This window comes from Hemicordylus capensis, chromosome 6 (genome assembly GCF_027244095.1).
Source record: "Hemicordylus capensis ecotype Gifberg chromosome 6, rHemCap1.1.pri, whole genome shotgun sequence".
NCBI lineage: Eukaryota > Metazoa > Chordata > Lepidosauria > Squamata > Cordylidae > Hemicordylus > Hemicordylus capensis.
In genome coordinates this window covers 9,295,669-9,322,096 of record NC_069662.1, presented here as the reverse complement: position 1 = coordinate 9,322,096, position 26,428 = coordinate 9,295,669, and the positions used below count along the sequence as shown (strand labels likewise).

Below are 26,428 nucleotides of genomic sequence, written 5' to 3'. Positions count from 1 at the left end.
GCCAGCTCAGGTGCAGACTGGATGAGGAGCGGCGCAGGCGCGCTAGAAGCGCGTGGGTCAGCTGGAGAGCCAGGGAGCCGTTCTCGTCCTTGCGCACCGGCCACGTGAGAAATCCGGGCTTCCCTCCCTGATCCCGGCGCTCCCAATCCCAAATCTCCCAGCTGGTTCTTCCTCGACCTCCCCCCACCCTCAGCTGTGCTTCATGTTGGGGTTCCTTCTCTAGGCTCTGCTCCCCCCGTTTTCCCTTGGCAGTGAGAGAGCAGGAGGAAGAGCCCTTTCCCCCACCACTGCCCACACACCACCCTCCTTCTGGTTCTTCTCCAGGGTTCTGATCCCAAAGCTCTCTTGCCTGTCCATCCCTGATCAGCTGCATCTCACACTCTCTTCTCTGTCCCAAAGTACAGCCTTATTCATTTCCATTCTAGCTTTTCTTGGTCGAATCCCCCAGTAACTGGCAACCCCAGGCCCTGATCACCCTCCCCATGTGCCCAATCCAGTGCCTTCCTTGCCCTGTTCCTTTCCCCCTGGAAACCCTTCGTCTTGCCACCCCCTTCCTATCTCACACTGACAACTTCCTTTTCCCGTCCCTCATCCATTTCTTTTCTAAATACTAGTCCCCAATGGTTTCCCCCTATGTCTTCCTTGCACGTGAGGTGGTGACTTCCCTAAATGTGTCCTCCACCCACCCTGCCTTCCACGCCTGCTGATTCTTCTTCCTTCCTCCTAACACCATCACTGACCCCGCTTTGACCTTCTGAGGACTCGTAACCAAGAGCTGTGTTGCTTCCATTTCTTCCTTTCCATACACCACCCTTGTTTGATCTCCAGAGTCCCAGCTGCTCTTCCATGCCTCCTCCCACCCTTGAGGACTTCAGGCCTTCTTCGCTAGAGAAGCTCCCATCACCTTTCTTGTAGTCTCCCCCACACACACCAATCCCATCTCCCTCCTATCATGGACTTCCTTCTAAGTGGGGTGGCAGCCTGTGGCGCTTGCCTATTTACCAACCCTCTAGAGGTGGTGAAGACTCGGATGCAGCTTCAAGGAGAGCTCCGTGCGCCTGGCACCTACACCCGCCATTACCGCAATGTCTTCCACGCCTTTTACACCATTGGACGGGTGGACGGTCTGGTGGCACTCCAGAAGGGACTCTTGCCTGCCCTACTCTACCAGTTTGGCATGAATGGGATCCGCTTGGGCTCCTATGCTGTCGTCGACTCGTCTGGCTACATCCGCACGCCTGATGGACGGATCAGCCCTCTACGCAGCACTCTTGCTGGGGCATTGGCTGGGGTGCTGGGCGCCATCACGAGCAGCCCCATCTATCTGGTGGGTCTTGAGAAGGTTGGAGAGGGGTGAGGAGAGGGGATAGACCAGGGGATCCCAACCTTGGTTTCCCAGATGGGGCTTACAGCTCTTTAGCTGGGGGAGTTTGTGGTCCAGTGAAGGCCAATGTAGCCAGAATAATGGGAGTTCAAAATCTGGAAGTTCAAGGTTGGCAACCTCTGGATTATTATAATCTTCATGTGAGATATGGGGTTAGTGGGTGGATTCTGCCCTGCAGGATCTGGAGTTCTGAAACTGGAATTTAGTCATGCAAGCAAGTTATGTTTCCATGGTTGGGGTGTGTGTGTGTGTGTGTGTGTGTGTGTTAGCATTTGGGGTGCAAGGTGAAGTATTAACAATTTTTACGCCGAGCATGGCATAGTTATTGTTGTTCTCCTTGAATCTAAGCTGACTTTCCGTAAACTGCCTTTTCTTGTAGTTTTGCCAAGACACCCAAATAATTATTGTGCAAGCAGGCCTAACTTCCTGGTGAGCCGATAAATTAATTCCCCTTGCTGAAATCTGGCCTTAAAGTAGATTAAACAAAAACGTGATGTTCCGATGTGACTCTTTCTCCTCCATACTCCTTGCAGAACCAGCTTTTCTGTTTCCAAATGTTACAATATTTGCTTGCAACAATTCAGGATCGGATGTCACTGTGAATGGGGAGTATCCCCTAAATCAGTGTTTCTCAACCACCGGTCCGTGAGCAGTTGAGTGCCGGTCCGTGCTGGTCCATGAGAAATTAATTCCCCCACCCCAAAACAATTTTGAGCCGGTGGGGTCCACCGCTGCTGGGAGCTCTGCAAAGCTCATTTCTAGGCAGGCAGCCTTCGCTACTGGGATAATGTTAATTTCAAAGAAGCTAAATGAGTGTTATCCCAGAAGCGAGGGCTTCCTGCCTAGAAATGAGCTCTGGAGAGCTCCCTGTGGCAGTGCCCCCCCCAGCTTGAAATTGTTTTGGGGGGTGCCTGGGGGTGGGGGCTGGGGGGGAATGACCCCCTTACTAACTGCTGGTCCTGGAAACTGTGCACAAAGGATGTACCCCAAAACATTGAGAAACACTGCCCTAAATCCACTTTGGGATCAAAGCACATCTGGGCCAATATACTTTGGACGCTGAGGCTAAAAGTACAAAGGGCCACATCCCATTCTATGGTGGGGAAAACCAAAGAAATGAATTGACTTCTCATGGCTCATCAGATCTGCTTCCTGAGATAGATGCCTTGTTCAGCCTGAAGAAGCTGAAGCTGACCCTGAAACAGAGAGAGTAAAATAGATGCAGAGGTGGCTTATGCCCTTTAGCCATGCACTGCCATGCCTCTTTCCCATACACTGTCTCCTCCTCCCCGCTCACCATCCCATCTCCTAATCCCCAATTTAAATAAACTGCTGTGTTCTCCGCTTAGCAAGCTGATACTGGCTTGTGAATCTCTTCTGACTTCCTGGTTTCACATCAGCACTTGGTTGCATCATCATAATTACAGAGGCAAGCAGCTCCATTGTGTGAACTGGCAGCTTTTTCAGGGAAGAAGTCATACTATCCACGTTTGGCATTTTGAAAGGGGAAAAGAGTCCTTCTCTTATGGTCAGCTGTGAACCTGGTATCAAAGAATCAAAGGAGAGTCTAGTGAAATAATAACCTATCACACAGTATGTTGACTTCCCTGACTTCTGTTATATACTGTATTTATCTGAACCCAAGACAAGTCCCCCCCCCGCCCCCGCAATTCTTTGGTGTTACGTTAGAAATTGTGGGAATCATCATAAATTCAGAGTCCTCCTCGTTTTAGATAAAGACATGTACGACCTGTATATTTTAAGAGGGCCATCACATTTTATTGTGAGCCGCCCAGAGATGTAAGTTTTGGGTGGGATATAAATATGTCAAACCAATCAATCTTAAACTTGGAGTCCTCTTCTATCCTGGTAAATATGATAGAAGAAGTGCTACTGTGGTCCATCCATTCCTGCATCCTTTCTCCATCCACGACCAAGAGCAGAAGGGCTACAGAGGAGACCTTTTTCATGGAGCAATCTTTGGGAAATTGCTCCCAATTTCTTGCACTTGGAGGCTTATGATAACCCTGAAATGTAAGGAACTGGTTGTCCTGGTCTTTGCTACAAAGCTACATCTCAGAAAGGTTTCCATGGTCCAGAACTCTTCAACAGGTGCAATTTCTGCTGTGGCAAATGTCAACCCTTTGGTGGAAAAGCACAGTCCTTCTGCAAACAGATCTCCATGATGTTCCTCAAGGATATAACATGTCTCCCATCTCTCCACAAGGTGAAGACACACATCCAGGCTCAGTCAGCTACAGAGATTGCTGTAGGGCATCAATATCAGCATCAGGTATGTGGACCTCCATCTCTTTCATAGTTCCCAGGGTGTTGACCTAGCCTTTTTCAGAGTGGCTAGCCCATGATGCTCTGCTGCTGTACATATTTTGTGCACATTTATTGACATTGCACACTAGCCTCTAACAGGGATTCCCAAATGTTGACTACAACTCCCAACAGTAATAGCCTTTGCTTGGGGATTATGGGAGTTGTAGTCAACAGCATCTGGGAATCCCTGTTAGAGGGAACACTGCACACCAGTTGAACATTTGGGGGCTTAAGTGTTTGGGTACTGCCTAGTCCACGGGTTCACAAACTTGGTCCCCAGAGGCTACTGGACTATAACTCCCATCATTCCCAGCCACAATGGCCACAAATCTGGGTTCCCAAAAGTTGCTGGACTACAACTCCCATCATCCCCAGCCATAATGGCCAATGTTGTGTCTGGGGATGTTGGGGGTTCTAGTCCAACAACCTCTGAGAACTCAAGTTTGAGAATTCTTGATCTAGGCAATTACAGGAGAAGACCGCTCCAAGACTCCTGAGTGTTATGTTGGAAACTCGTCTTCAATATATAAAATAATTTGCCTCCAGTATATACTTTTTAAAAAACATGGAGCAGAGTATTTCTATGTACGCACTAGCACATCATAAGCAAATATGGGAAGATCTATGGCGAGGGAGAGGATAGCTTAGCTGTTGGCACCTCTTTTGTGTATATTACAAGGTAATTATAAGAATTGTAACCATGTTTGGAATAATGTTCCCGCTCTTTAATCTGTTTTTCATATACTGTAACCTCATAATAATATATATTGAAATAGGGGAGGGAAATTAAATTGTTTAGGCAGGTTGGTAAGGAAAGGCAAAGTCTTGGTCAGGATTTGTCTGGCAAGTGGTCAAATGTTAATTGTGGAACATGGGGAAAAATCAGCTACTATCAATGGATGGACTATGCAAGAAAATTGGGCATGTATAATGTTAATGATGAAAGTGACAGCAAGTCTGAAGGTGTGAGAAGACCAGCTTAATGCTGTGTCTGTGCTGCAGTGTTTTGGAATACTAGCTATCCCAGGAAATCTGTACCTTTGGGAATTCTGTCTGTTGTGAAGATGTGACACATTCATTGAACCATATATGAGAACGAGAGAAATTCTTTATGCAGTTAACAAAATCAAATACAAAGACAGAAAACTTGGGAACAGCAAATATTAAGACAGTACTAAAACAGTTTAAGACTCTCTTAATGAAACTGAAGAATGTTAGCATGATTGATACTTAAAGAGATAAAATTAAGAAGAGTGTTATAGCAATAAAAGACTGGTGATTATGCAAGTGTTATCACCCTGAATATATTTTGAGACAGTTAATAATTTAGAGCATATAGAATCAAGGGGGATGGATGCTAATACAATGTTATGTATGTGTTACACCAAAACCTTCAGATCTCAGAATAGAATATTAGTGTTTGAACAAACAAACAAAAAGAATTGCTCATCAAGAAGGGCGTGTGTGTTTGTGTGTGTAGCACTCTTGTCTTAGTTAGTTGCTTCCCGCCCCTGCACCCCCGCCTTGTATCTTTGAGTGTGGACTTCCTATGTCATTTCTTAATTCATCTATTTACTTAATAAGAGTGCCCAGCCCCCAGTTTCACTCCAGCTGCTTGCTTGTATCCAGGAGACAGTTCTCCCAGCAAAGAAGTTTGCTGGTAACGGATAGTTCCACGGCAACCCTGGTTTCCCGGCATCCAGGCCTCCCCATGGGGTCACCACAAGGGACAGCCCGCAGCTCCAATGGTGAAATGTCCTGAAAGTCCGCAGAGGGTGGCTAGATAGAGACACAGAGAGAAAGCAGCAGAAGAGAGGCTAGGATGCTGGTCTGTGCCAGCCCCCACAAAAAGCCACCCCCTTCACACTTGCTCTCTTGGGGTGGTGACGGGGTGAGGGAGAGATTGCACAGGAAACCCATTATTCCAGGGGTTCTCCAGTGGGTCCTCAAATGATGTTGGACTACAATTCCCAAGCAAAATGCCTTGTCTGCAGTGGTGGTGAACATCTGCATTTTTTGCAAAGATTGTATTTAAAAGGGTTTTTTTTAAATAAAACATCTGCCAAGTGAACTCCTCTGTATGCCAGTAGCAGGACAGCTGATAGTAGGGCAGCTGTTGTTGGACTACAACTCCCATCATCCCCAGCCACAACTTTGGTGGCTGAGGCTGATGGGAGTTGTAGTTCGACAGCAGCAGCTGGCGAGCCAATGTTGCCCACCCTTGCTGAGCTTTTAACCGAACCAATGAATTGACTCGGCATGGTGCCCCCAATGCACAGCGATGCTTCAGTAAGACCTTGGTTCTTGGCTTTGTTCCTCTGTGCCCAGGGGATGCTCCACGCGCTGGTGATGATCCACAAAGAACACGGCTGGATGGGACTGTGGCGGGGAGCCATCTCGGCTGTGCCCCGAGTCATGGTGGGCTCCGCGACGCAGCTCAGCACCTTTTCTTCGTCTAAGGAGTTCATTGGCCAACTCGGGGTAAAGTGGATGTGTGTTATGGAGCTGGCTGAATGCAGGGCAGGGAAGGCACCACAGCGGTCAGAAGGGGATCTTGGACTTGGGGGGCGGGGGACATGGAGATGCATTTGTGCCCTAGTGGGTACGGATTCTGGGTGCTGGCTCACGAGAAAGGAAGATTCCAAATAGACATGACATGTGGGTGTCTCCATCTCCTGGAAGCTCGTCTTGGCCTCTCCTTCTCAGCCGTTGAGATTTCACCAGGTGCTGCCCATAGAACCTTTCAGATCCTAAGCTTAGAGGCCAATATCTAGACACTGTGGCTGTGCGGCCGAGTTGTGCACCCACAATTAGGCCACATAGCTGTGCAAAATCCCCAAGTTGTGCTCTTATTTGCAAGTTCCCTGCAACGTAAATATATGAAGAGGTTGCTGCACGAGGTGCACACACCACGGGTTATGTGTACCTTCTTGTGCGAGCACTTTTGCACGAGTGCACTACTCGTTCTTTAGTTCATTTCCGTTCTTGGCTTTTTACTAATAACTTTTAATTTGAAACTTTTTCAAATTTGTAATTTAAAGTGGGGTTTTAGCGTGGTCTCTTAATTTGTTTGGTTTTTATTCCTCTTTGATCTTGTAACTGTTTTATTAATGTTGTGAGCCGTAGTGTCCTGGAGGGGCAGGATATAAATATTTCAAATACATAAATAGGGCATTGCAAGATCCTGACATAGCGGAGTGAATCTGTGCCCTTGTGTGTGTCTGCACAAGTCCAGTGTTAGTTTGGATGTCGGCCACTGAGCCTTTCCCTTCCATCCGAAAGCTTGTGATTCACAAGATGCTGAATTCTGTGCTGGGGTTTACACTTCTGAACTCAAGGGCCACCAACACAGAATTCCTGCAGGCCTGGTTAGGGTGTGGGTCTCTTCTGCTGTGAGACCCGCACTGCTGGTGTTGCTTCATGAGGGTGCAGACACCGATGTCTTCATGCTTGCTCATCTCACTGCTTTCTCCTATCCCCAGATCTTCCCTAAAGACAGTTGGCTGGTGGCCCTGAGTGCCGGAATGACGAGTAGTTTTGCAGTGGCCATCTCCATGACCCCTTTTGATGTGGCAAGCACCCGCCTCTACAACCAGCCCGTTGGGCCTCAGGGCCAGGTGAGCACCACCCAAAGGAGGTGGGTAGGGAGGGCTGTGGGTGGGCAAGATAGGCATGGGGAAGGTGGTGGTATGGAGCCCTTCTTCCCCACTGAACTGCACCCTCGCTATCGCTACCCTCCATTCGCTTTCAGTGCTAGGGATGGACCTATTCCTCTGTTCCACTCCGCAACAGTTCTGAGATCCCTCTGTTTCCATGCTGGGTGAACTCCAATCGGAAACCTCGATTGCAGAATGCTGGTGGCAGAACTGATTCTGTGCATGTCTCACTTCTGGTTTTTAATGGAAATGGGTTTCTCCTTGGATTGAATGGAGGAGGGAGAGAGAGATTGGGTGCAGCCTAGAACATTCTTGATGAAAGGGGATACACTCTTCCCCGCCCCACCGAGGACTCATGGGGCAAGAGAATTGCCCAATGCTCCTTTCTCCCTATTGCCATGGGGGCTAGAAGGGAGCAAGGGGAATCAGGCCACCATTTTCTCTTTCTTCCAGCCTGCAAAGCTCCCAGTTTATACTTGCAGAACAACTAATTCCGCAGGTTTGGGTTCTGTTCTAGGGAAGTATTTCTGGGAACGCAGACTCCAGCGGAGGCGGGCTTTGTAAGCATCTTTTCCCATTACTAGATGTCCTAATTTGTCTCTGATCACACAAGTGGTAACAAAACCCTAGTTTGAAATTTGAAAACTGGGACTTTCCCTGCAACTTAAGAATATATTTATGACTAATATGACGAGTATTTATGTACTGCGTCTCGACAGAAGTTCCCGAAGCAGTTTACATATTTAGAATGAATAAATAAGATGGCTCCCTGTCCCCAAAGGGCTCATAATCTAAAAAAGAAATGTAAGAGAGATACCAGCAAAAGCCACTGGAGGGATGCTGTGCTGGGGATGGATAGGGCCAGTTGCTCTCCCCCTGCTAAATAAAGAGAAGGACCACTTTTAAAAGGTGCCTCTTTGCTCATTTAGCAGGGGGTTAACTATAGTCTATGAGAAGACTATAAACGATCATTCGTGTGAAGAGCAAAATCTCATGTTTTAAATACTGATTTAAATCAGTGAATTGCAGAATCACTGTTTCAGTGCTGATTCAAACATGTACCTGCCAAAAGCTAAAATCCAAACTTGCAACAGGGAAGGAAGCGGAAAATCCAATTCAAAGCTGACTGGTATATAAAATCAAAAGTGGAGAATTTCAACTGGTCCATTTCTGCCTGCGTCGCCACATCAGTTCAGTCCATTCCTACCCAATTCCATTTTTCTTCCCTGGGCATGAGTTTTTAACATACCATATTTACCTGAATCCAAGACAAGTTTCCCCCCACCCAAGCTTTTTGATGTTAGAAATCAGGGGGTCATCTTAAAGTCCTCTTCCTTTTGGGTTAGTGTAATATAACCTGTATTTAGCCTCTATTTTTCAAGGGCCTCGTCTTAAATTCAGAGTCATCTTGTATTGGGGTAAATACAGTCGTCCTCTTAAAACCACACATTGGTTTTCATTCCAGCCATTTGCCTGTGGTTTCTTGTGATCTACCCTTCTGAGCCGGGCCTCCTTAACGTTTTCACCATGTTTTTAAGTTACTCTGAAACACGCTGAAATTGAAACTTGACCAGCCTGAGGTGCACCTTTGCAGGGAAGCCTTACCTGGGAATGATGGACAAGAGGGAAATGCCACCACTCATTAAGTTTAGATATAAAAATTGTTGAAAGACCTTGGTCTGTATCTTTCTTCTGCAGGGCCTGATGTATAAGGGGCTCTTTGACTGCCTTGCCAAAATTGTCCGCAAGGAGGGATTCTTTGGGATCTACAAGGGACTGGGAGCCTCCTACTTCCGCATTGGGCCTCACACCATTCTCAGCCTGCTCTTCTGGGATCAACTACGCAAAGTCTATGCACGTTGGACACAGGAGCGGTGATGCCAACTTGCTGGGAGTGCAGTGTGCCAAACATAAATGCCTTGTCTGTTGGCAGGAGTCAGTCCCTCTTTCTCCTCTGTATCTGCCTTCAGCCCAGGACTGTTGTGAGCCAAGCCTCTTTCACACTCTGTGTATGCTCCGGAGCTAGCAGTGAGAATAAGGCTTGTTCACTCTAGCCACAAGCTGGCGTAGCTCTTTGATATGGCAACCAGGTATGATCTGGACACGCAAGTAGGACAAACGACAAATATTTATATACCGCTTTTCAACAAAAGTTCTCAAAGCGGTTTACACAGAGAAAACAATAATAAAGTAATAAGATGGATCCCTGTCCCCAAAGGACTAACAGTCTACAAAGAAACTTAAGACAGACACCAGCAACAGCCACTGGAGGGATGCTGTGCTGGGGTTGGATAGGGCCAGTTGCTCTCCCCCAGAGAAATAGAAGAGTATCCCCACACAGAATAAGATTTTTTTAAAAACAAAAACCCCACCCCTTCCCAAGCAGCAGTGCTTTTAAGCATAACTTGCCATGATTGCTTGACTCCAGCAGGCAGTATCTTGGGAAAGATGCTAAAATTTTGCCTGTGCTCTACTATAGACATACAGAAGGGTCCTTGACTGCTAGGACAGGAGTTCCCAACCATAGCGCACGCACACACACACACCCCGATAGTGTTGGACTACAACTCCCATCATCCACTGCCACAATGGATGGTGGGAGTTGTAGTCTGACCATCTGAGGACCCAAGGTTGGGAACCCCTGCCCTAGGACAGGCCTGCAGAATTGGTACGAGCCAAGTTAAGCACAGCTTACTAGCCACGTATATTATGATCTGCCAGGGTACTTGGCAACTGCCTTCTGCAGTCCCAGGCAGGCAGCTGCCCCCCACCCCACCCCACCCCCCACTGCAAAAAGGCTCCTGAGCTCTGGTAGGCTGGGTCGGGCTTGGTGCAGGGTTGCTAAGTCTGGTGCTGAAAGTTTCTCCACCCTCAATATTTTCCTCCATGCTTTCCCCCCACCTGCCCCCAATAACAAGCTATTAACATCTCCAGGATTGATTTCAAGGGTCCCCCCTGGACCGTGGAGATCAAGGCCCATTCCTGGGGGGTTGAAGATCGGGTCAGCCTTTACAAAGGTTCACACAAGGCTTGCCGCAGACTCGGTGTATCTTCTCTTCTGGCCCTTCAACAGCCTAAGAGACACGCCCGTAGCAACCAAGACATGCCTGTAGCTCCTCCTCAGGCCAGTGATTCTGGAACATGGGTCCCCGGCTGTTGGACTACAGTTCCCATCATCCCACATGCCACTATGGTGTCTGAGCCTGGTCAGTGGCTTTAGCTCAATTGTCAACTGGGGGTAGCCCCCCTCAAAGGAATGGTGTGCTTCTAAATTGGGGTCAGAGCAACTTTCTACTGCAGGTCGATCCCTAGGAAAGCATAGAGTAACTCCCGGTCCACCACAAAAACCAAACGCTGTTGTGGCAGGGGGTGATGGGAGTTGTAGTCCAACAGCAGCTGGAGACTGCCTATCTCAGAATGCTGAGTTAGGCTGTCTCTATTAAAATCCATGCACTGCATGAGGACCACCTCTGGGGGCGCTAAGTATAGTGCCCTCCCCTTCAACTGCTCTGGGCCCATTTTCCTCTTGCCCACAGAACTGGAACAGGGCGAGAGTTTCATTATCTGGGGATGAGACTTCCTGGTTACCTTCTGACACCATTTTGCTGACTGTGTCCCAGGGCAAAAGTGATAGCTGGCCGTAGGGAAGAATGAAGAAATGCAGGACTTTCTCATGGCTATGAGTGGGCAGCAGGAGGGAAATGCCACGCCTGACCCGCATGAACACAAAGACTTCCAAGAATTCCAAGATAGGAATTCACACTCTTTCTAAATCCCGGCCTTGTTTTATACGGACGTTTTGGCGTTCCTAAAAACACTTTTAAAAACTCGGGTTACAGCAAAGGGAATTATCATTTCCTCTTAACCTGCTGTTGTTGCTGCTGGTTCTGATGTTAATTATTTTCTCCCTTTGGTTTGAGGGTGTTAAAGCTTTTCTATTTATTTCAGATTAAATTTTATGGCTCTGTTTGCTGCTTTGATAATAAATTGTTTTGATTCCGATGAGCTACTTTGGATATTATTATTTTTTAACAGAAAAATGGAAGAGGAGAGACTGAAATAGTTAAATTGCCCCTTCGAGTCCCCCCAGCAAAGCCAGGCTCTAACTGACCACAGACAGAAGGTAGTGTCTATCACCAAGAGGACAGGTCTATCAATTGCTGCTAGGCTGAGGTCTATAGGCCATCTCCAGCCTCAGAGGCAAGATGCTTCTGAATTCCCGTTGCAGGGGAGTAGCAGTAGGAGAGAAGGCATGCCCTCAGCTCTTGCCTGTGGACTTCCCAGAGACATCTGGTGGGCCGCTGTGCAAAACTGGGTGCTGGACTAGATGGGTCTTGCGCCTGATCCAGCAGGGCTGTGCTTTGTTTTCATGCAGATGGCTTGCGCTTTCCCTCTTTAGACAGCGTAAAATGAAACATTCCATGGAGCCAGGCAATGTGTGTGATTCTAATCATGATCTTGCATTCCAATCCAAACACAGTCTAAGCAGGGGGACAGGACTTCAGCTGTCGATCAACTACAACTCCCATCACCCCAGCCACAATGGTGAATAGTTAGGGATGATGGAAGTTGCACAACCCTGATCTAAGAGCAGGTAGGGTAGTCCATAGTTACATTTAAAAAAAAAAAAGTTGGGAGAACTTTAGTTCTGATAAAACTACCTGTGCTTTCAACCAATGTCCCCTGTACCAGGGATTCCCAGATGATGTTGACTACAACTCCCCTCATCCCCAGTCAAAGTTCATTGCAGCTGCGGAAGATGGGAGTTGTAGTCAACATCTGGGAATCCCTGTTACAGGGGTAACCTACTTTGCAGGGATGGGCAAACTCCAAATAGAACAGAGCGTAGAGGGAAGTGATTTGTGGCTAACCCTGAGGTTCTCAACCTTAAGTCGCTTGCTCTTCTTGGACTACAACACCTATCATCCCCAGCCAAGGCCATTGTGGCTGTGGATGATGGGAGCTGTAGGCCAACAGGGGTTTGGGATCCCCAAGTTGTAAACATGGCTTTTATATTTCCTGTTACTGGTCCTGGCCTGGCTGTGTGTTCCTTGAGACCCTAGCCCAGGGCAAATCCAGTCTCCTGATATTTGCAAGAACATCCTCCATTTTCACTGAGAGCCGGTCATAGCTTCATTGGAAACATCCACCATTCCCTTGCCTTCATTTCCCCCTCTTGTTTCAGGAAAAACATGTGCATCAAATGCTGAAAAAATTGTGAATTTATGTGGTTGGCTAGCCGGCCTGAATAAAAATGTACATACCCTTTTCCTCCTACATGGACCCTGAGAATTTTAGCAGACTGATGTTCCCCTGCTAACTTGGCAAAGAGGCACCTTTTAACATGGTGATTCTCTTTATTTAGCAGGGGGAGAGTAACTGGCCCTCTCCACCCCCAGCACAGTTCTTCCAGTGACTGTTGCTGTTGTTGTCTGTCTATCTTACCTTTCTTTTTAGATTGTGAGCCCTTTGGGGACAGGGAGCCATCTTATTTATTTGTTGTTTCTCTGTGTAAACCGCCCTGAGCCATTTTTGGAAGGGCAGTATAGAAACCAACCAACCAACCAATCAGTGTGGATGCTGCAAGAAATGAGACGCGTTGGGGAGGAGATAGTTGTTAATGGTGTATTGGCAACTGGGTTAGAACAGCCCAGAGAGAGAGTCCCATCTTATGACAGAAGCTGAGACAAGGTAGGGAGCAGGAGCAGCAGCAGGAGGAAGCCGAGAGAGCTGAGACGAGCAGACCAGGCCGGGCCTCAGACTGCAGCCCGGCCGGCGAATGTCGCCCAAAGACAAGGAGACCTGGAACCGCTTTTTGCCGACGGTGTGCCACGAAACTCCTGTCTGCCCTTTGGGAGGCTGCGTCCATGTCCGTCCGTCCGTCCGCCCGCCGCAAGCAGTGAGGGCCCGGTAGCCCACAAGCAACCCAGGCGTTTGAGCAGCCTGTTGAGAGTTTGGGCCGAGGACGCTGCACTTGTGGTGTGCGTGGGGCGAGGGCGGATGCCAGACGGCCGGCCAAGCAAGGAGTCCTAACCGAAGATTCCGGGGTCCAGAAGCCGGAGGCTCCGTACGAAGGTGTGGAAATGCTCTACCGTCCAGGGCGCATGGGAAGGGGGAGGAGGCGGGACTTCTGTTCTCCGGGCTGCGCTGCTGCTTAGAGGGCTGCAGAGGACAGAAGGGGGGGAGGAATGATCACTGGGGGAAACTTGCAGTCCTCACCCCTTTTGCAGTTGCTGTCCCCCACCACCTGCCCCATCATCCTTACCAATGAGCAACCATATATTTGGCTGGGAGCAGGGATTCTCAAACCTGAGCCCCCGGATGACGTTGGACTACAACCCCCATCATCCACTGTGAAGAGGGGGGTGATGGGATTTGTAGTCCAACACCATCTGGGGACCCAAGGCTGAGAACCCTTGGGTTCAGTCCGGGCTGCACAACTTTGGCCCGCCTGCAGATGTTGGGCTATAACTCCTACCGTCCCCGACTACTGGCCACTGTGGTTGGGGATTATGGGAGTTGTGGTCCAACAGCACTGGGGGACTCGAGGTGGAGAACGCTTGAGTTACATGAAACTGTACATGGTTCCCAAAGAGCCCACCAGTAGTAGGTAACCCTCTTTTAAGACATTAGGCAGGGCCAGGGTCTTCCTGGAGTAACCCTGTCCTCTGCCCAGAGGCATACTTACTGAATGTGAATGGGGTTGTTGAAGGTGAGAAGCAGATCTGTTCCATACTGGGGCAGGCGGAGCAGAGCTAAATGCTGGTTCACCTCATTTTTGGCCTGTAGTTAAAATAAATCAATAAAAAGGTTCAGAACTCAAAGCCCGGGGGAAACTCCCTCCAGTTTCCACCAGTGGGGAAAAGTTAGGTATCTGGAAAACATGACGTGTAGAGATACTCCTTTTTGGTCTTAAGACAACAGAAAGGGAGGAGGTGTGACAAAGGAAGCTGCCAGAGTCAGACCCTTGGTCCATCTAGCTCAGCATTGTCTTCCCAGACTGGCAGCAGCTTCTCCAAGGTTGCAGGCAGGAGTCTCTCTCAGCTCTCTCTTGGAGATGTTGCCAGGGAGGGAATCTGGAGCCTTCTGTATGCAAGTGCTCTTCCAGGTATGGCCTCATCTCCTATAGCGCTCACATGTAGCCTCCCATTCAGATGCAAACCAGGGCAGACCCTGCTTGGCAAAAGGGACAATCCATGCTTGCTGCCACAAGACCAGCTCCAGAAAATAAGAGAGAGTGCTTGAAAGGTGTAGGAAGTAAATGGGGACTTTTATGGCTCCAAATAGATTGGGTGTCAGGTCAGAAAGCGAAGAATCCTGGTTTCTATGTGATGTGGAAACCAGGAATTTGTATGTTTAGCTAGTTTGACAAACTGGGATCAAACATACTGGGGGAAGGGGAGGGATGGAGGAAAGCTAATCTTGTGGCAGCAAGCAGGACTTGTCCCCTTAGCTAAGCAGGGTCTGCCCTGGTTGCATATGAATGGGAGACTAGAAGTGTGAGCACAGTAAGATATTCCCCTCAGGGGATGGAGCTGTTCTGGGAAGAGCACTTGCATGCAGAAGGTTCCAAGTTCCCTCCCTGGCAGCATCTCCAAGATAGGGCTGAGAGAAATTCCTGCCCGCAACCTTGGAGAAGCTGCTGCCAGTCTGGGAAGACAATGCTGAGTTAAATGGACCAATGGGCTGACTCAGTATATGGCAGCTTCCAATGTAACCTATGATATAGGCTGGCCGTCTCAATCATAATTTAAGCACACGGTTTTTTACTGAAGGGGTGTGATCATGCCTGAAGTCACTAGTAAGCAAAATAATGCAACAGTCGTGTTCTATCTAAAAACATTTACGCCCCACCCCTCCAGCACATTGCTGCTCAGGATTGCTTATCTTTAAAAATTTTGAGGACATAGTGAGAGAAAGTATTCAGAGGAGGTCTAAGGCTGAAGCACCCTGCTCCTCAGCCTCTCTCATAGGACCATCAGAAGAGGCTGTCTACTGAGTCAGACCCTTGGTCCATCTAGGTCAGTACTGCCTACACTGGCTGGCAGCAGCTCTCCAAGGTTTCAGGCAGGAGTCTCTCCCAGCCCTATCTGGAAATGCCACAACCTGAACCTAGGACGTTCTCCCCACTGGGGAACTGAACCCTGGTCTCCCGCGTGACAGGCGGGGGATACGTACCACTATACTAAACACACCTTCTCCCATAGAGCCTACATCCCTTCCTATCACTTGGTTGCTATCTGACTGGAACAATGAAGCAACATATGTATAAAGTTGCACAGTTTCGTGCTACCATTTGTAGTATTGGTCACTGGATGAATTGCTCCTCATTTTCCCTTTGCTTTCTGATTCTACTCTAGCTGGGCCGGGTGCAGAAAATCTGTGCCTCTGATGGCCCCCCGGCCTGCTTCTTCCCCACCATCTCCGCTGCAGTTTCTGGCCAGCTTTCAAGCCGACCCGTCCCCTCCTCCTGCCCACCGCTGTCCCCGGCCTGCCGCTGCCTCCTCATCCCAGCTGTTTTCTCCCCATCCCCGTCACTAGTCCGGCAATCCACCTGGGTGTACCAATCCTCCTGGGTGCACCTCAGCCTATCAGGTGCCTCTGCTGCCCAGCCAATCAGCTGGGCACCAGGATGCACATTCTAAAGGCACACCCAGGAGGATTGGTCGCCGTGGAGGTGGTGGGCCCGGCCACAGAGGCCAGGCCCAGAAGTGGGGAAAGAAACTGGGGGGCAGAAGTGGGGGTTGGGAGGAGAGGCGGCTGGGCCCGGCATGGTCAGGAAGCGGAGACTGGGGCAGAAGGTGGGGCGGGGGGAGGTAACCACCGGCCTGGGCTTTATTTTCTAGGATTGAAGATCTGCTTGAAGCTAACTTTTAGTAGCCTGGAAAAGAACAGAAGTTTTAGTCTATGGAGGATGATTTCATCTGCAACCAAATGGTTTATGAAGGATTTACAATTTTTGAGTAATGAGCCTTGTTCAACTTTTTGGATTGCCCCAAATGCTCTGTGCAGGGTTGGCTAGTATATAAATATTTATGTATAATTGTATTGACTCCTGGTGCCCACAGAGCCCTGTGGTTATCTTTTGGTAGAATACAGGAGGGGCTGACCATGGCCGCATCCCGCTCAGTAGGAGATGATGCCTTTCAACATCTTCCTATATAGCTGCTGCCCAATATAGTCCCAGCGGGGATTCGAACCGGCAACCTTCTGCTTGTTAGTCAGGCATTTCCCCACTGCACCACTTAAGGGACTGCAATACAGTTGAAGCTGAGTACACCCCCTTCTGTTTGCAAAGTACACAATGAGCAGAAAATAAGCATTTCGTGGCTCTGGGATGAGGATGTCGAAGAGACGACCCAGCAATGCTGCTACCCACCTCCTCGTTGAATTTGGCTACCCGTTGGGAGGCAGTGAGGCACCAGGCGCTGCTGCAACCGTCTAGCGCCAGGAGCTGGGGCACAAGCGGTTCTTGGCTCAAGATCTCTGCATTGGCAGAAGGACCTGCCATGTCCTCAAAGTGATACCTGTGGGGGATGGAGTGGGAAAGACTTTATAATTAAAAAAATGGGGAAAGCCTGACCTCTGTCAATCAAAAGGTCGTCCAGGTCAAGGGTTCCCAGATATTGCTGGACTACAACTTCCATCATCCCCAGCCGCAACACTGATCCAAATACTTCCCTTGTAGGTTAAAACCCAGCAAATAAGGAATTTTTTTTTTAAACCCTTATATGCTTCTAAAGCATTAAATATCAAATATGATGAAAAGCACAAGACACGCTGCTGTTTGTCTGTTTATAGGCAGAGCTTGGATTTTCTTAGCTCCCAGAGCAAAATGTGAAACTCTCAATGCAACAAACTTGTTTCTTTTATTTAAAAATATGTAAAAACTTATTTATTTTATTTAAAAATGTGTATGGGCTGCCATTCTTCATATAGGAATCCATGGCAGCTTACAAAAACAATAGAATACAATGCAATCTAGCACAAAAGTCTCTAAAATCACAGGAAAGAAAAAATTAAATTCCGTGCAAGTACAGTACATCTCCATTCTAAGGTTAGCCTGCTTGTAAGATACTAGCCAGAAATCTGCTTCAAGAATGTCAACACATAATAGATAACATTCTCTGCCTTGGGGTTTCCCAATTTTGGGTCCTCAGATTTTGGACTACAACTCCCATCATCCTAAGGTGGCTGAGGGTGATAGGAGTTGTAGTCCAACAACACCCAGCAGCCCAAAGTTCGGAAGCCCTGATCTAGAATATTGCACACAGGACCTCAGACAAAGAGGTCCAGCAAAATGGAGATGCTGGGGATCGAACCCAGGACCTTGTACATGCAAAGCACATGCTCTACCACTGAGCTACATCCCCTTCTGCAGCCTGCCTTCCACTTAGCTTGGAGCATTCTCTGGGTAATCTAAGGCAGAGGCCAGGTAAGTAATTTGCAAAAGATAAGAGCAATTGACTCCCAATTGCTTAACAATAACAAGTAAAAGGGTTTATTCCCACCTAGTCTGCAGCAAGGAACAAAGCTCAGAGGAAAATCAGGAGTGGATTTTTGTGTGAAAGGAATGTGAGCTCCATTCTGGGACTGAAAACAAAACCCCAAGTCAAGCACAGGCTCAGAGACGTCCTCAAGTTAGTGCACTTGCACCTCAAAAGTTTACACATCATCTGCCATCTTGGATCAGGGTAGATGACATCATCACAAACCACCCCATGGGGAGGTGGGAATCCCTATGTGTCCCTACAGATGCAGCAAATTTGGTTCAAATCAGTTAAGCGGTTCACAAGTTAGCCCACTTGCACCACAAATGTTTGTGTCCACCATTTTGAATTGTGGTGGATGACATCATCACAAACATTGAGGTGTCATAAGAACAGCCCTGGGGGATCAGGTCCAAGGCCCATCTAGTACAGCATCCTATTTCACACAGTGGCCCACCAGACGCCGCTGGAAGCCTACAGGCAGGAGTTGAGGGCATGCCCTCTCTCCTGTTGTTACTCCCCTGCAACTGGTACTCAGAGGCATCCAGCCTTTGAGGCTGGAGGTGGCCTATAGCCCTCCAACTAGTAGCCGATGATAAACCTCTGCTCCATGAAGTTATCCAAACCCCTTTTAAAGCATCCAGGTTGTTGGCTGTCACCACATCTTGTGGCAGAGAATTCCACAAGTGGATTATGCGTTGTGTGAAAAAGTACTTCCGTTTGTTGGTCCTAGATTTCCTGGTAATCAATTTCATAGTGTTGGTGTGTCACTCACTACAGCTGTACTCAAATTGGTGAGACAGTCCACAAGTTAGCCCACTTGCACTTCAAATGTTCATGCGTCCGCCATCTTGGACTGGGGTAGATGAAATCATCACAAACTATGCCACTGAGGTTTCCCCATGCGCTCCTACAGCTGTAGCAAATTTGGTTCAAAGCGGTGAGGTGGTTCACAGGTTAGCTCACTTGTTCCTCAAAGGTTTACACATCCGCCATCTTGAATTGGGGTGGATGACATCATCACCAACTACCCCATTGAGATGCCCGTGTGTGTCACTCACTAAAACTATACCTCATTTGGTTCAAATCAATAGTCCACAAGTCAGCCCACTTGCGCCTCAAAGGTTTACGCATCCACCATCTTGAATCGGGGTGGATGCAGGGGCGCACCTAGGTGGGGTGTGCAGGTGGGGTGCGTGCGTGCTGGGCAGGCTTCCCCCATCCCCCGCAGTGTCGGGCAGAGCGGAAGCGGGACCGTTCGGTCCAGCAGCCCTTGAGAACTGCGAGGTGCTCCAGTGTGCATGCGCAGTTGGAAGAGAGCAGGTGCGCTGGAGCACCTCACAGTTCTCAAGGGCCACTGGGCCGAATGGTCAGGCCCAGTGACCACTCCATTTCTGCCTGCCGCTGCCACGACGGTGGGGTAGGCCTGCTCTGCATAAACCCCAGCTGCACACTTGGTGGCTAGAATTATTGGACGCGGGGCTGGGTGACAGCAAAGGCCCCCGACTGGGGCCCCAAGGTCCGGGGTAAGAGCGCCTGTTGGTGGATGGCATAATCACAATCTACCCCGATGAGGTGTCCCTACAACTGTACCCAATTTGGTTCATATTGGTCCAGGAGTTGCAAAACTGAACGTGAGGGACACACACATGGACACACGGAATGCCGGGTGATCTCATAAGCCTAAAAATGCTAAAAGGGTGCATATATATATCTCAGAGGAATCACAATCCCATGTGTGGGCCAAAAACTGTGGTTGACATACTGCATGGTGTTAGGCCTGCCTAGTAACTTTGCATGCATGCAAGTTGCACAAATAACACAGGTTGTGCAAAAGTTACATGAGAGTAAAGCCCATTCTTTCTAATGGGCTTCCTCTCATGCAAGTCATTTGCACAGCTTGTGTAACTAAGCTGATGTACCATTGCGCAGAATGTCAGCCAGTGTGTAGGAATGTCTCTAGAATACACGTAAAGAAAAAGAAAATAACCCAAAGGGGGACATTTCTATTCTCCTGTAAATTCCCCTTGCAAAAGAAAACACGACCTCAAAATATGGAGATGCTGGGGATCGAACCCAGGACCTCATACATGCGAAGCATGCGCTCTACCACTGAGCTACATCCCCTTCTCTTGTCACTGCCTCACGACCGCAAACCTTGAACACTTACATAATGATCTGGCTGAGCTATAAAACCCCTTGCAGCTCTCCCACTGTTCTAAATCATCCTAGACAAATGGACATAAATCTGCCAAAGAGATACATCTCATTAAAACCTGAAGAGGCAAGCAGAGACACAGGGCTCATCTCTGGAACCTTTTCCATGTCAAGAACTCATCCCTATCACGGGAAAGCATGGTAAAGAGGACTCTGAGCCTGTCAAGAGCATCTCTTCCTCTCATTGTTGAGAGGATGTGGCTAGATTTTGCAGGCACACTTTCACTCTAACACAGGAGTGGCCATTCTGAGGCTCTCCACTTGTGGTTGGACTACAACTCCCACCATCCCCAGCTCCAGTTGAAGCCGTGGATGATGGGAGTTGTAGTCCAACCCCAAACAGAGAGCCTCAGGTTGGCTGTCCCTGTCCAAGAACCTCTTTCTCTCTTTTCTAAGCAACAAAAGGGCTGTGATTCCCGACACATACCTGGCTGCGTTTTCATCTGCCACACCCGCCTGGTATTCCAGGAGCTCTATGATGATGCTCTGATCTGTGCTGGGATGAACAAAGACTTCTTGGTTGTCAGGGACCTGGCGCAGCTCACTGCAAGGGAGAAAAGTTGCGGGAGAATCAGGCCTTGTTTGTGTGTGTCGGGGTGGGCAAGCATACAGCGAGGAGATCATTACAAAAATCTAAATGCAAACATGGTTGGATCCTAAGACCTGTCAGCGGAAGGGAGTCTGTGAAGGCAAATATCCCTGCTCTTCCCCCCAATCTGCTCTTGAGAGACCCTTGGGTTGGGAGAGGATGGGGCCATCTGGGTCGCTGCTGGGAAAGTCCCCCAACCCTAAGGGGCTGCTTTCCAGGGGGATGCTGTGGAGAGAAGAGGACAAGGGTTAGCTTGCACAGATTGCCTTCCGCTGATGGTTCTTTGGATCCAACCCATTTGGTGTATTTAATCATCCAACTCAAACGTCGAAAATGTATCATGGTGCTTGTCAGGCATCTCAGTCCCATTGCACTCTCTGGCCAGAGTGCTGGAAGCCGTGAACAAGTTAATGCCTGTTCAACAATGGAGTAGAAATATATGTTTTCTCTTCTATCATAAAAGGAAAAGAACAAAATACTGAACGTCTTTTAAGAGGAAGTCGGGAAGGAATCGGAAACTGCTGATCTCCTAGCAAAGAGATGTAACTTGTCCCTATATTCATGCTCTATACCGGAGGACAGGAAAGGAGCTAATGTAACTCCAGTTTTCAAAAAGGGGTCTGGGAAATTATAGGCTGGTTAGCTTAACTGCTGTGCCGGGGAAATTGATGGAAAGCATACTTAAGGACAAAAGTGTTGAACATATAGAAGTACAGTTCTTGCTGAAGGAGAACCAGGAACTTCAGAACTCTTGGGTGGATGCCATCTGGACCCAGTGATTTGTTAATTTTTAGTTTTTCAAGACAGTTTAGAACTTGAAAAAGTTCTCTTGTCCTCTCTCAATCCTCTCTCGTTGCCTCAGATTGGACCAGTTCTTCAGCCTCAAAGCTCAGTTCCGGAGTGGGTATATGGTCAGTATTTGGGTGTTTAATGCTCAGGAAAATGGTCAGGTACCCCTGCTTAACTGGGCAAAGAGGCACCTTTTTAACGTGGTAATTCTATTTAGGAGGGGGAGAGCAACTGGCCCTATCCACCACCAGCACAGGACCTCCAGTGACTCTTGCTGGTGTCTATCTTCAATTTCTTTTAGATTGTGAGCCCTTTGGGGACAGGGATCCATCTTATTTATTTATTATTTATCTATGTAAACCGCTTTGGAAACTTTTGTTGAAAAGCGGTATATAAATATTATTTTTTGTTGTCATCATCAAGTAAAGAGATCCTCCCCAACTATTGCTGGTAGATATCCAGGGCAAATACAAGCCAACTGGACAGCACATCAGTTAATTTGCGTAATATGAAAAGCGTCTGCAAGCTGATTTGCATAGCATGCAAATTAGGGCGCCTGGATATGGAGAACTTGACTATGGCAAGCCTAATTGGATTGGGACTGGGGAGACCCAAGTTCAAATCCCACTCACCCATGAAGGTGGCTGTAGGCTAGTCATTTCTCCCTCAGTCTAGCCTACCTCACAAGATTGTTGTGAGGATCAACACAACCATGTACACCACTCTGGGCTCCTTGGAGGAAGAAGGGGATATAAATGTAAATAAAGAAAGAAGTCTGGAATGTTCCTGCCCATAGACCTGAGGGGCTGGCCTACCTGACATCTAAGCTTCCAGGGGGGAGAAGGGCAGAAAAAGCCCCACCAAAGAGCGGGTGTTGTTGCTGATCCACTGTGTTGTCCATTGTCCTCCACTGCAAAGAAAGAGGCAAAGAGAGAAAAAGGTCAGTTTCAGAAAACATACTCTTTGAAGGGCAACACTCAAGCAGGGGTCCCCAAGACAGAAGTGTGAAAGGGGATCTCCAAAATATCAGCCCATATGTTGTTGGACTACAGCTCCCATCATCCCCAGTCACAATGGGGACGATGGGAGTTGCAGTCCATCAACATCTGGGGAGCCAGGTTTGAGAACCCCGGTCTTAGAAAGATGCCAGCCATTAAGCCTGTAAGAGTGCAGTGCTTTTGACTCGGAAGCAACATGTCTAAAGTGGTGGTGAAGGGAAAACACTCTGTACAAGTTCAGAGGCACTCTCTTGTTTCTTCACCGATCCTGAGAATGATTTCTGGGATCAAATCCCTCCCCAGTCAAAAGGGTCCCAACAGACTGAGCAGTCCCCCACCCCTTGATACAAATATACTCTCCTCTCTTTCACACTCTTACGCATGCACAGCAAAGTCGCACATGTGCAAATCCAGTGGCTTTCTATATTCTGGGGAAGAAAGGAGAACTCATGTGAGGGCTGAATATCTGATAGGGAGGTGTGTTGCAGAGAAATTACTTGTCTTGTATAAGTGATTAACACAGGAAGCCTACTTTAACTGAGAAACAAGAGCTTGATATCTATTACTAACCAAATCATAGAAAAGAAAAAGAATGAGAAAGAGGAAGAGGAAGAACCTCTCATTTTAGATTCAAGACAGCAAGTGAGGAGAAAACTGTGACTCCACTTGCAAGCCAGTACACAGACACAAAAAACACAGTCAAGCATGTCACTGAGACAATGCTATTGAAATCCCTACGAGGTGAGCAGGCAGGAAGGTTTAGGCTTGTAGGAAAAGTGTGGAGAGAGTCATAGTTCGTCTGGAATTAAAGCAAACACCCACACTTCTTCTCTAGGGTCCCCTAATACCACGACCGCCGCAAGATGTGTGACGGGCGATGGCCGCTGACTTAACTTTAAAAGAGGATGAGAAAATCCACGGAGAGGGAGGGTCTATCAATGGCCAAGAGGGCTAAATGGAGCCTCCATCTCCAGAAGCAGTATACCCGTGAACGCCAGCTGTCATCGGGGAAGAAGGCAACGGAGGACGGCTGGTCTTGTGGTAACAAGCATGACTTGCCTCTTTGCTAAGCAGGGTCTGCCCTGGTTGCATATGAATGGGAGACTACAATGCTGAGCTCGATGGACCAATGGTCTGACTCGGTATATGGCAGCTTCCTATCTTCCTAAGTCTAGGACTTAAGAAGGAAATTTCCGGGAGGGGTGGTTAATGGGGGTGGGGTGGGGGTGTAGCTACATCACTCTATATTTCTATAGGAAATTTCTATAATAGAGGAAGTCGTTTTCTCAGGCTCCAAAGGGCCAACTTTCCTAACAACTCTCCCTCCCTCCGCGGCTTCAAGCCTCACCTGCGACTCACAATGCTGGACTGGTGCTGCTTCCCCTTTAAATCGTCCCCCGGAAAAATTGCTCACTCTAAGCTAGAAGGGTTACAAAGAAACTAGCCAATCAGAAACCGGGCTGTGCGTTTCCCCTCGCGTTCTTTCCAGAAATTCGTTTGTGACGTCTGGGGAGGGCAACACGACTGACAACGGCTTCGACCAATCGCGTGGACCTATGTAGCAAAGAGGATGAATTCGAGAGACCGACAGCCGTTAAGACCCGCCTATTTACATGACGGTCTTGAACAATTCATGCAGTAGCGAATGAATGAACTGCTCTGCTGTGTGTCGCGTGCTTGGGAAAGAGTGCTGTTTAGTTCAGAAGCTTGCATGCTCTCATGCCAAATTTTATTAGCCGCTTTTTTTTGTTTCATATAAAAATCATTTTTAGAAAACCGAAGAACAAACAACATATTACTGCTTTACACAATACATTATTACTTTAGTGTGCTATAAATCATATCTATTATTTATACAACCATGGTTAATTTCTAAAAAGACAGATGCTGAAATTCAGACCTGTATGGAAACCTACAGATTCAGAGGAGTCTTCTAGTCCTATCTAGGCTGTAATTAATTACTCAGTGGGAGGAATTGCACTCTACACTCTCAGAAGTACTTTAAGAATCATTTCTTAGGTTCCAGGGTTCACCTCAGACATGAACAACAGGCTAAATCTGACGCAGATTTGTTTGTTTGTTTGATTGATTTCTATACTGCCCTTCTAAAAATGGCTCAGAGCGGAGGAATAATAAATAAATAAGATGGATCCCTGTCCCCAAAGGGCTCACAATCTAAAGAGAAACACAAGATAGACGCCAGCAACAGTCACTGGAGGTACTGTGCTGGGAGTGGATAGGACCAGTTACTCTCCCCCTGCTCAATAAAGAGAATCACCACATTAAAAGGTGCCTCTTTGCCAAATTAGCAGGGGTCATTTACTCCCACACAGAGCTGGAAGAGCTGAATAAAGTATACAGGCCACGTTCTTTGCCCTAGCATAAGTTTATTGTTAGAGTCCAGTTGTTCTGGGCAGCACTTGTAAGATTTTATTACATTAGAATTCCCTTCTAATTAAGAGGGATTCAGAGAATTAGGTTAATTTCTTTTATATATTCCTGTCTGATATCTGACATTTGGAAATCCAAGAAGAATCAAAAGTTTTATTCTCACCCATATCTTGACAGCTTCAATGAGCTGCGGTGAAATGCAGATTTGTGGTCACAAATGTCTTGTTCTTGATATAAGTGATCAAAACACCAAAGTATAGGAAGTGATTCTAAGCATCAAGGAAACAGCTAGCTAGTCTAAGCAAAGGAGCCTGCCTTTCCTTTGACTTCTTGCACCCTGACTTTTATACTCTTTTTACATTCATCTCCTTGATTTTGTACCTTCTCTTTTCCCAACACTCATTGGTCAATACCTTTGACATATAACGATCATTGGCCAATTGGCCATCACCCTATCAATTTATGTAAAAACAATGTAAATTAATCCTACCATTTCCCATACCTTGGACATAGAGGGACGTTTAGTTTTTAGCATTTGGTACAGATAGAGAGGGACCTTTTAGCAGGGAGGGACTTTTTAGCATCCGACTGTCTGTTAGGACAGACAGAGAGGGACTTTTTAGCAGCAAGCATGAGGTTGCTGGTTCAAATCCCCACAGGTATGTTTTCCAGACTATGGGAAACACCTATATAGGGCAGCAGCGATCTAGGAAGATGCTGAAAGGCATCTGAAATGGTAAACTCCTCCTGTATTCTACCAAAGAAAAACCACAGGGTTCTGTGGTCACCAGGAGTCAACACCAACTTGACAGCACACTTTACTTTTGCATCAAAGCATCCTGCAAGGCATACCCTGTGCCCTCTTTTCCTATTTTCAACCCACACAGAGACAGACACAGCTAAAGAGCCATTTCTTGCTGACAGACCTAAACTCTACCTGCATAAGGAAAAAAATATCAGCTTTGCTGAGACCTGCATTTCCCTGGAAATTTGGTCAAGCAGTCTGGTCAGTTGGGCCATAGAAAATGCCCTTCCTAGGGTCTTACAAGCTTCTGTGCTCTTAATAGCCACCTTATAGCTGGGCAAAGAGGCACCTTTTTAACGTGATTCTCTTTATTGAGCAGGGGGAGAGTAACTGGCCCTCTCCACCTCCAGCACAGGACCTCCAGTGACTGTTGCTGGTGTCTATCCTATGTTTCTTTTTAGTTTGTGAGCCTTTCGGAGACAGGGATCCATCTTATTTATTATTTCTCTATGTAAACTGCTTTGGAAACTTTTGTTGAAAAGTGGTATATAAATATTTTGTTGTTGTTGTTATAGGCAGACTTGCAACAGTGGAAGCTTTTCCAGTTGCAACTCATATAGAGGAAAGCTTTACCTGTCAATAGTCTGTTTCTGTTAAAGGCACAGGAGACACAGAAAAAAGAATGTCATCTTTCAAAGCAAGTTCTTTGCCCTGTGTGGAGGAGAGCTGGTCTTGTGGTAGCAAGCATGACTTGTCTCCTTAGCTAAGCAGGGTCCACCCTGGTTGCATATGAATGGGAGACTTGATGTGTGAGCACTGTAAGAGATTCCCTTCAGGGGAT

The 26,428-nt window shown here is 47.6% G+C and overlaps 2 protein-coding genes and 2 non-coding genes across 7 annotated transcripts; 1 reads left to right on the top strand and 3 right to left on the bottom strand.

Annotated features, from left to right (window-relative positions):
* Positions 1–11,370, top strand: SLC25A35 (solute carrier family 25 member 35). Of its 2 annotated transcripts, none has more exons than XM_053265722.1 (5): positions 1–1,327; positions 3,612–3,677; positions 6,041–6,193; positions 7,195–7,329; positions 9,067–11,370. In XM_053265722.1, exons 1-5 carry the CDS (start codon positions 953–955, stop codon positions 9,244–9,246), a joined length of 909 nt encoding a protein of 302 aa, XP_053121697.1. In that variant the 5' UTR covers positions 1–952; the 3' UTR covers positions 9,247–11,370. The 2 variants fall into 2 exon arrangements, with proteins under 2 accessions (XP_053121697.1, XP_053121698.1); XM_053265723.1 differs by lacking the exon at positions 9,067–11,370 and adding an exon at positions 8,834–9,022.
* Positions 11,371–12,979: 1,609 nt separating this feature from the next.
* RANGRF (RAN guanine nucleotide release factor) lies at positions 12,980–23,890 on the bottom strand. 3 transcript variants are annotated; one of them, XM_053265724.1, is made up of 6 exons: positions 23,800–23,890; positions 22,269–22,363; positions 20,503–20,619; positions 16,748–16,895; positions 14,057–14,151; positions 12,980–13,530 (listed from the first exon to the last, which is right to left on the bottom strand). In XM_053265724.1, the coding sequence occupies exons 2-6, from the start codon at positions 22,352–22,354 to the stop codon at positions 13,398–13,400; spliced, it is 579 nt and encodes a 192-aa protein (XP_053121699.1). In that variant the 5' UTR covers positions 22,355–22,363; positions 23,800–23,890; the 3' UTR covers positions 12,980–13,397. The 3 variants fall into 3 exon arrangements, with proteins under 3 accessions (XP_053121699.1, XP_053121700.1, XP_053121702.1); XM_053265725.1 differs by having other exon boundaries at positions 23,811–23,877; XM_053265727.1 differs by lacking the exon at positions 23,800–23,890 and adding an exon at positions 23,346–23,555.
* TRNAA-UGC (transfer RNA alanine (anticodon UGC)) lies at positions 17,670–17,741 on the bottom strand. The gene has a single exon. It is a non-coding gene; the product is annotated as a tRNA-Ala (tRNA).
* Positions 19,914–19,985, bottom strand: TRNAA-CGC (transfer RNA alanine (anticodon CGC)). The gene has a single exon. It is a non-coding gene; the product is annotated as a tRNA-Ala (tRNA).
* Positions 23,891–26,428: the final 2,538 nt, after the last annotated feature.

What these genes read in the sequence shown, in the direction of transcription:
- RANGRF (XM_053265724.1), bottom strand. Translation starts at nt 22,354, where the DNA reads ATGGACAACACAGTGGATCAGCAACAACACCCGCTCTTTGGTGGGGCT. An exon ending in TAGCCAAATTCAACGAGGAG is followed by an intron (nt 14,152 to 16,747) that starts GTGGGTAGCAGC and finishes TTTTAACTACAG; the next exon opens with GCCAAAAATGAGGTGAACCA. An exon ending in AACAACCCCATTCACATTCA is followed by an intron (nt 13,531 to 14,056) that starts GTAAGTATGCCT and finishes TGTCCTCTGCAG; the next exon opens with CCCTCTAAGCAGCAGCGCAG.
- SLC25A35 (XM_053265722.1), top strand. Translation starts at nt 953, where the DNA reads ATGGACTTCCTTCTAAGTGGGGTGGCAGCCTGTGGCGCTTGCCTATTT. An exon ending in CGAGCAGCCCCATCTATCTG is followed by an intron (nt 1,328 to 3,611) that starts GTGGGTCTTGAG and finishes TCTCTCCACAAG; the next exon opens with GTGAAGACACACATCCAGGC. An exon ending in AGTTCATTGGCCAACTCGGG is followed by an intron (nt 6,194 to 7,194) that starts GTAAAGTGGATG and finishes TCCTATCCCCAG; the next exon opens with ATCTTCCCTAAAGACAGTTG.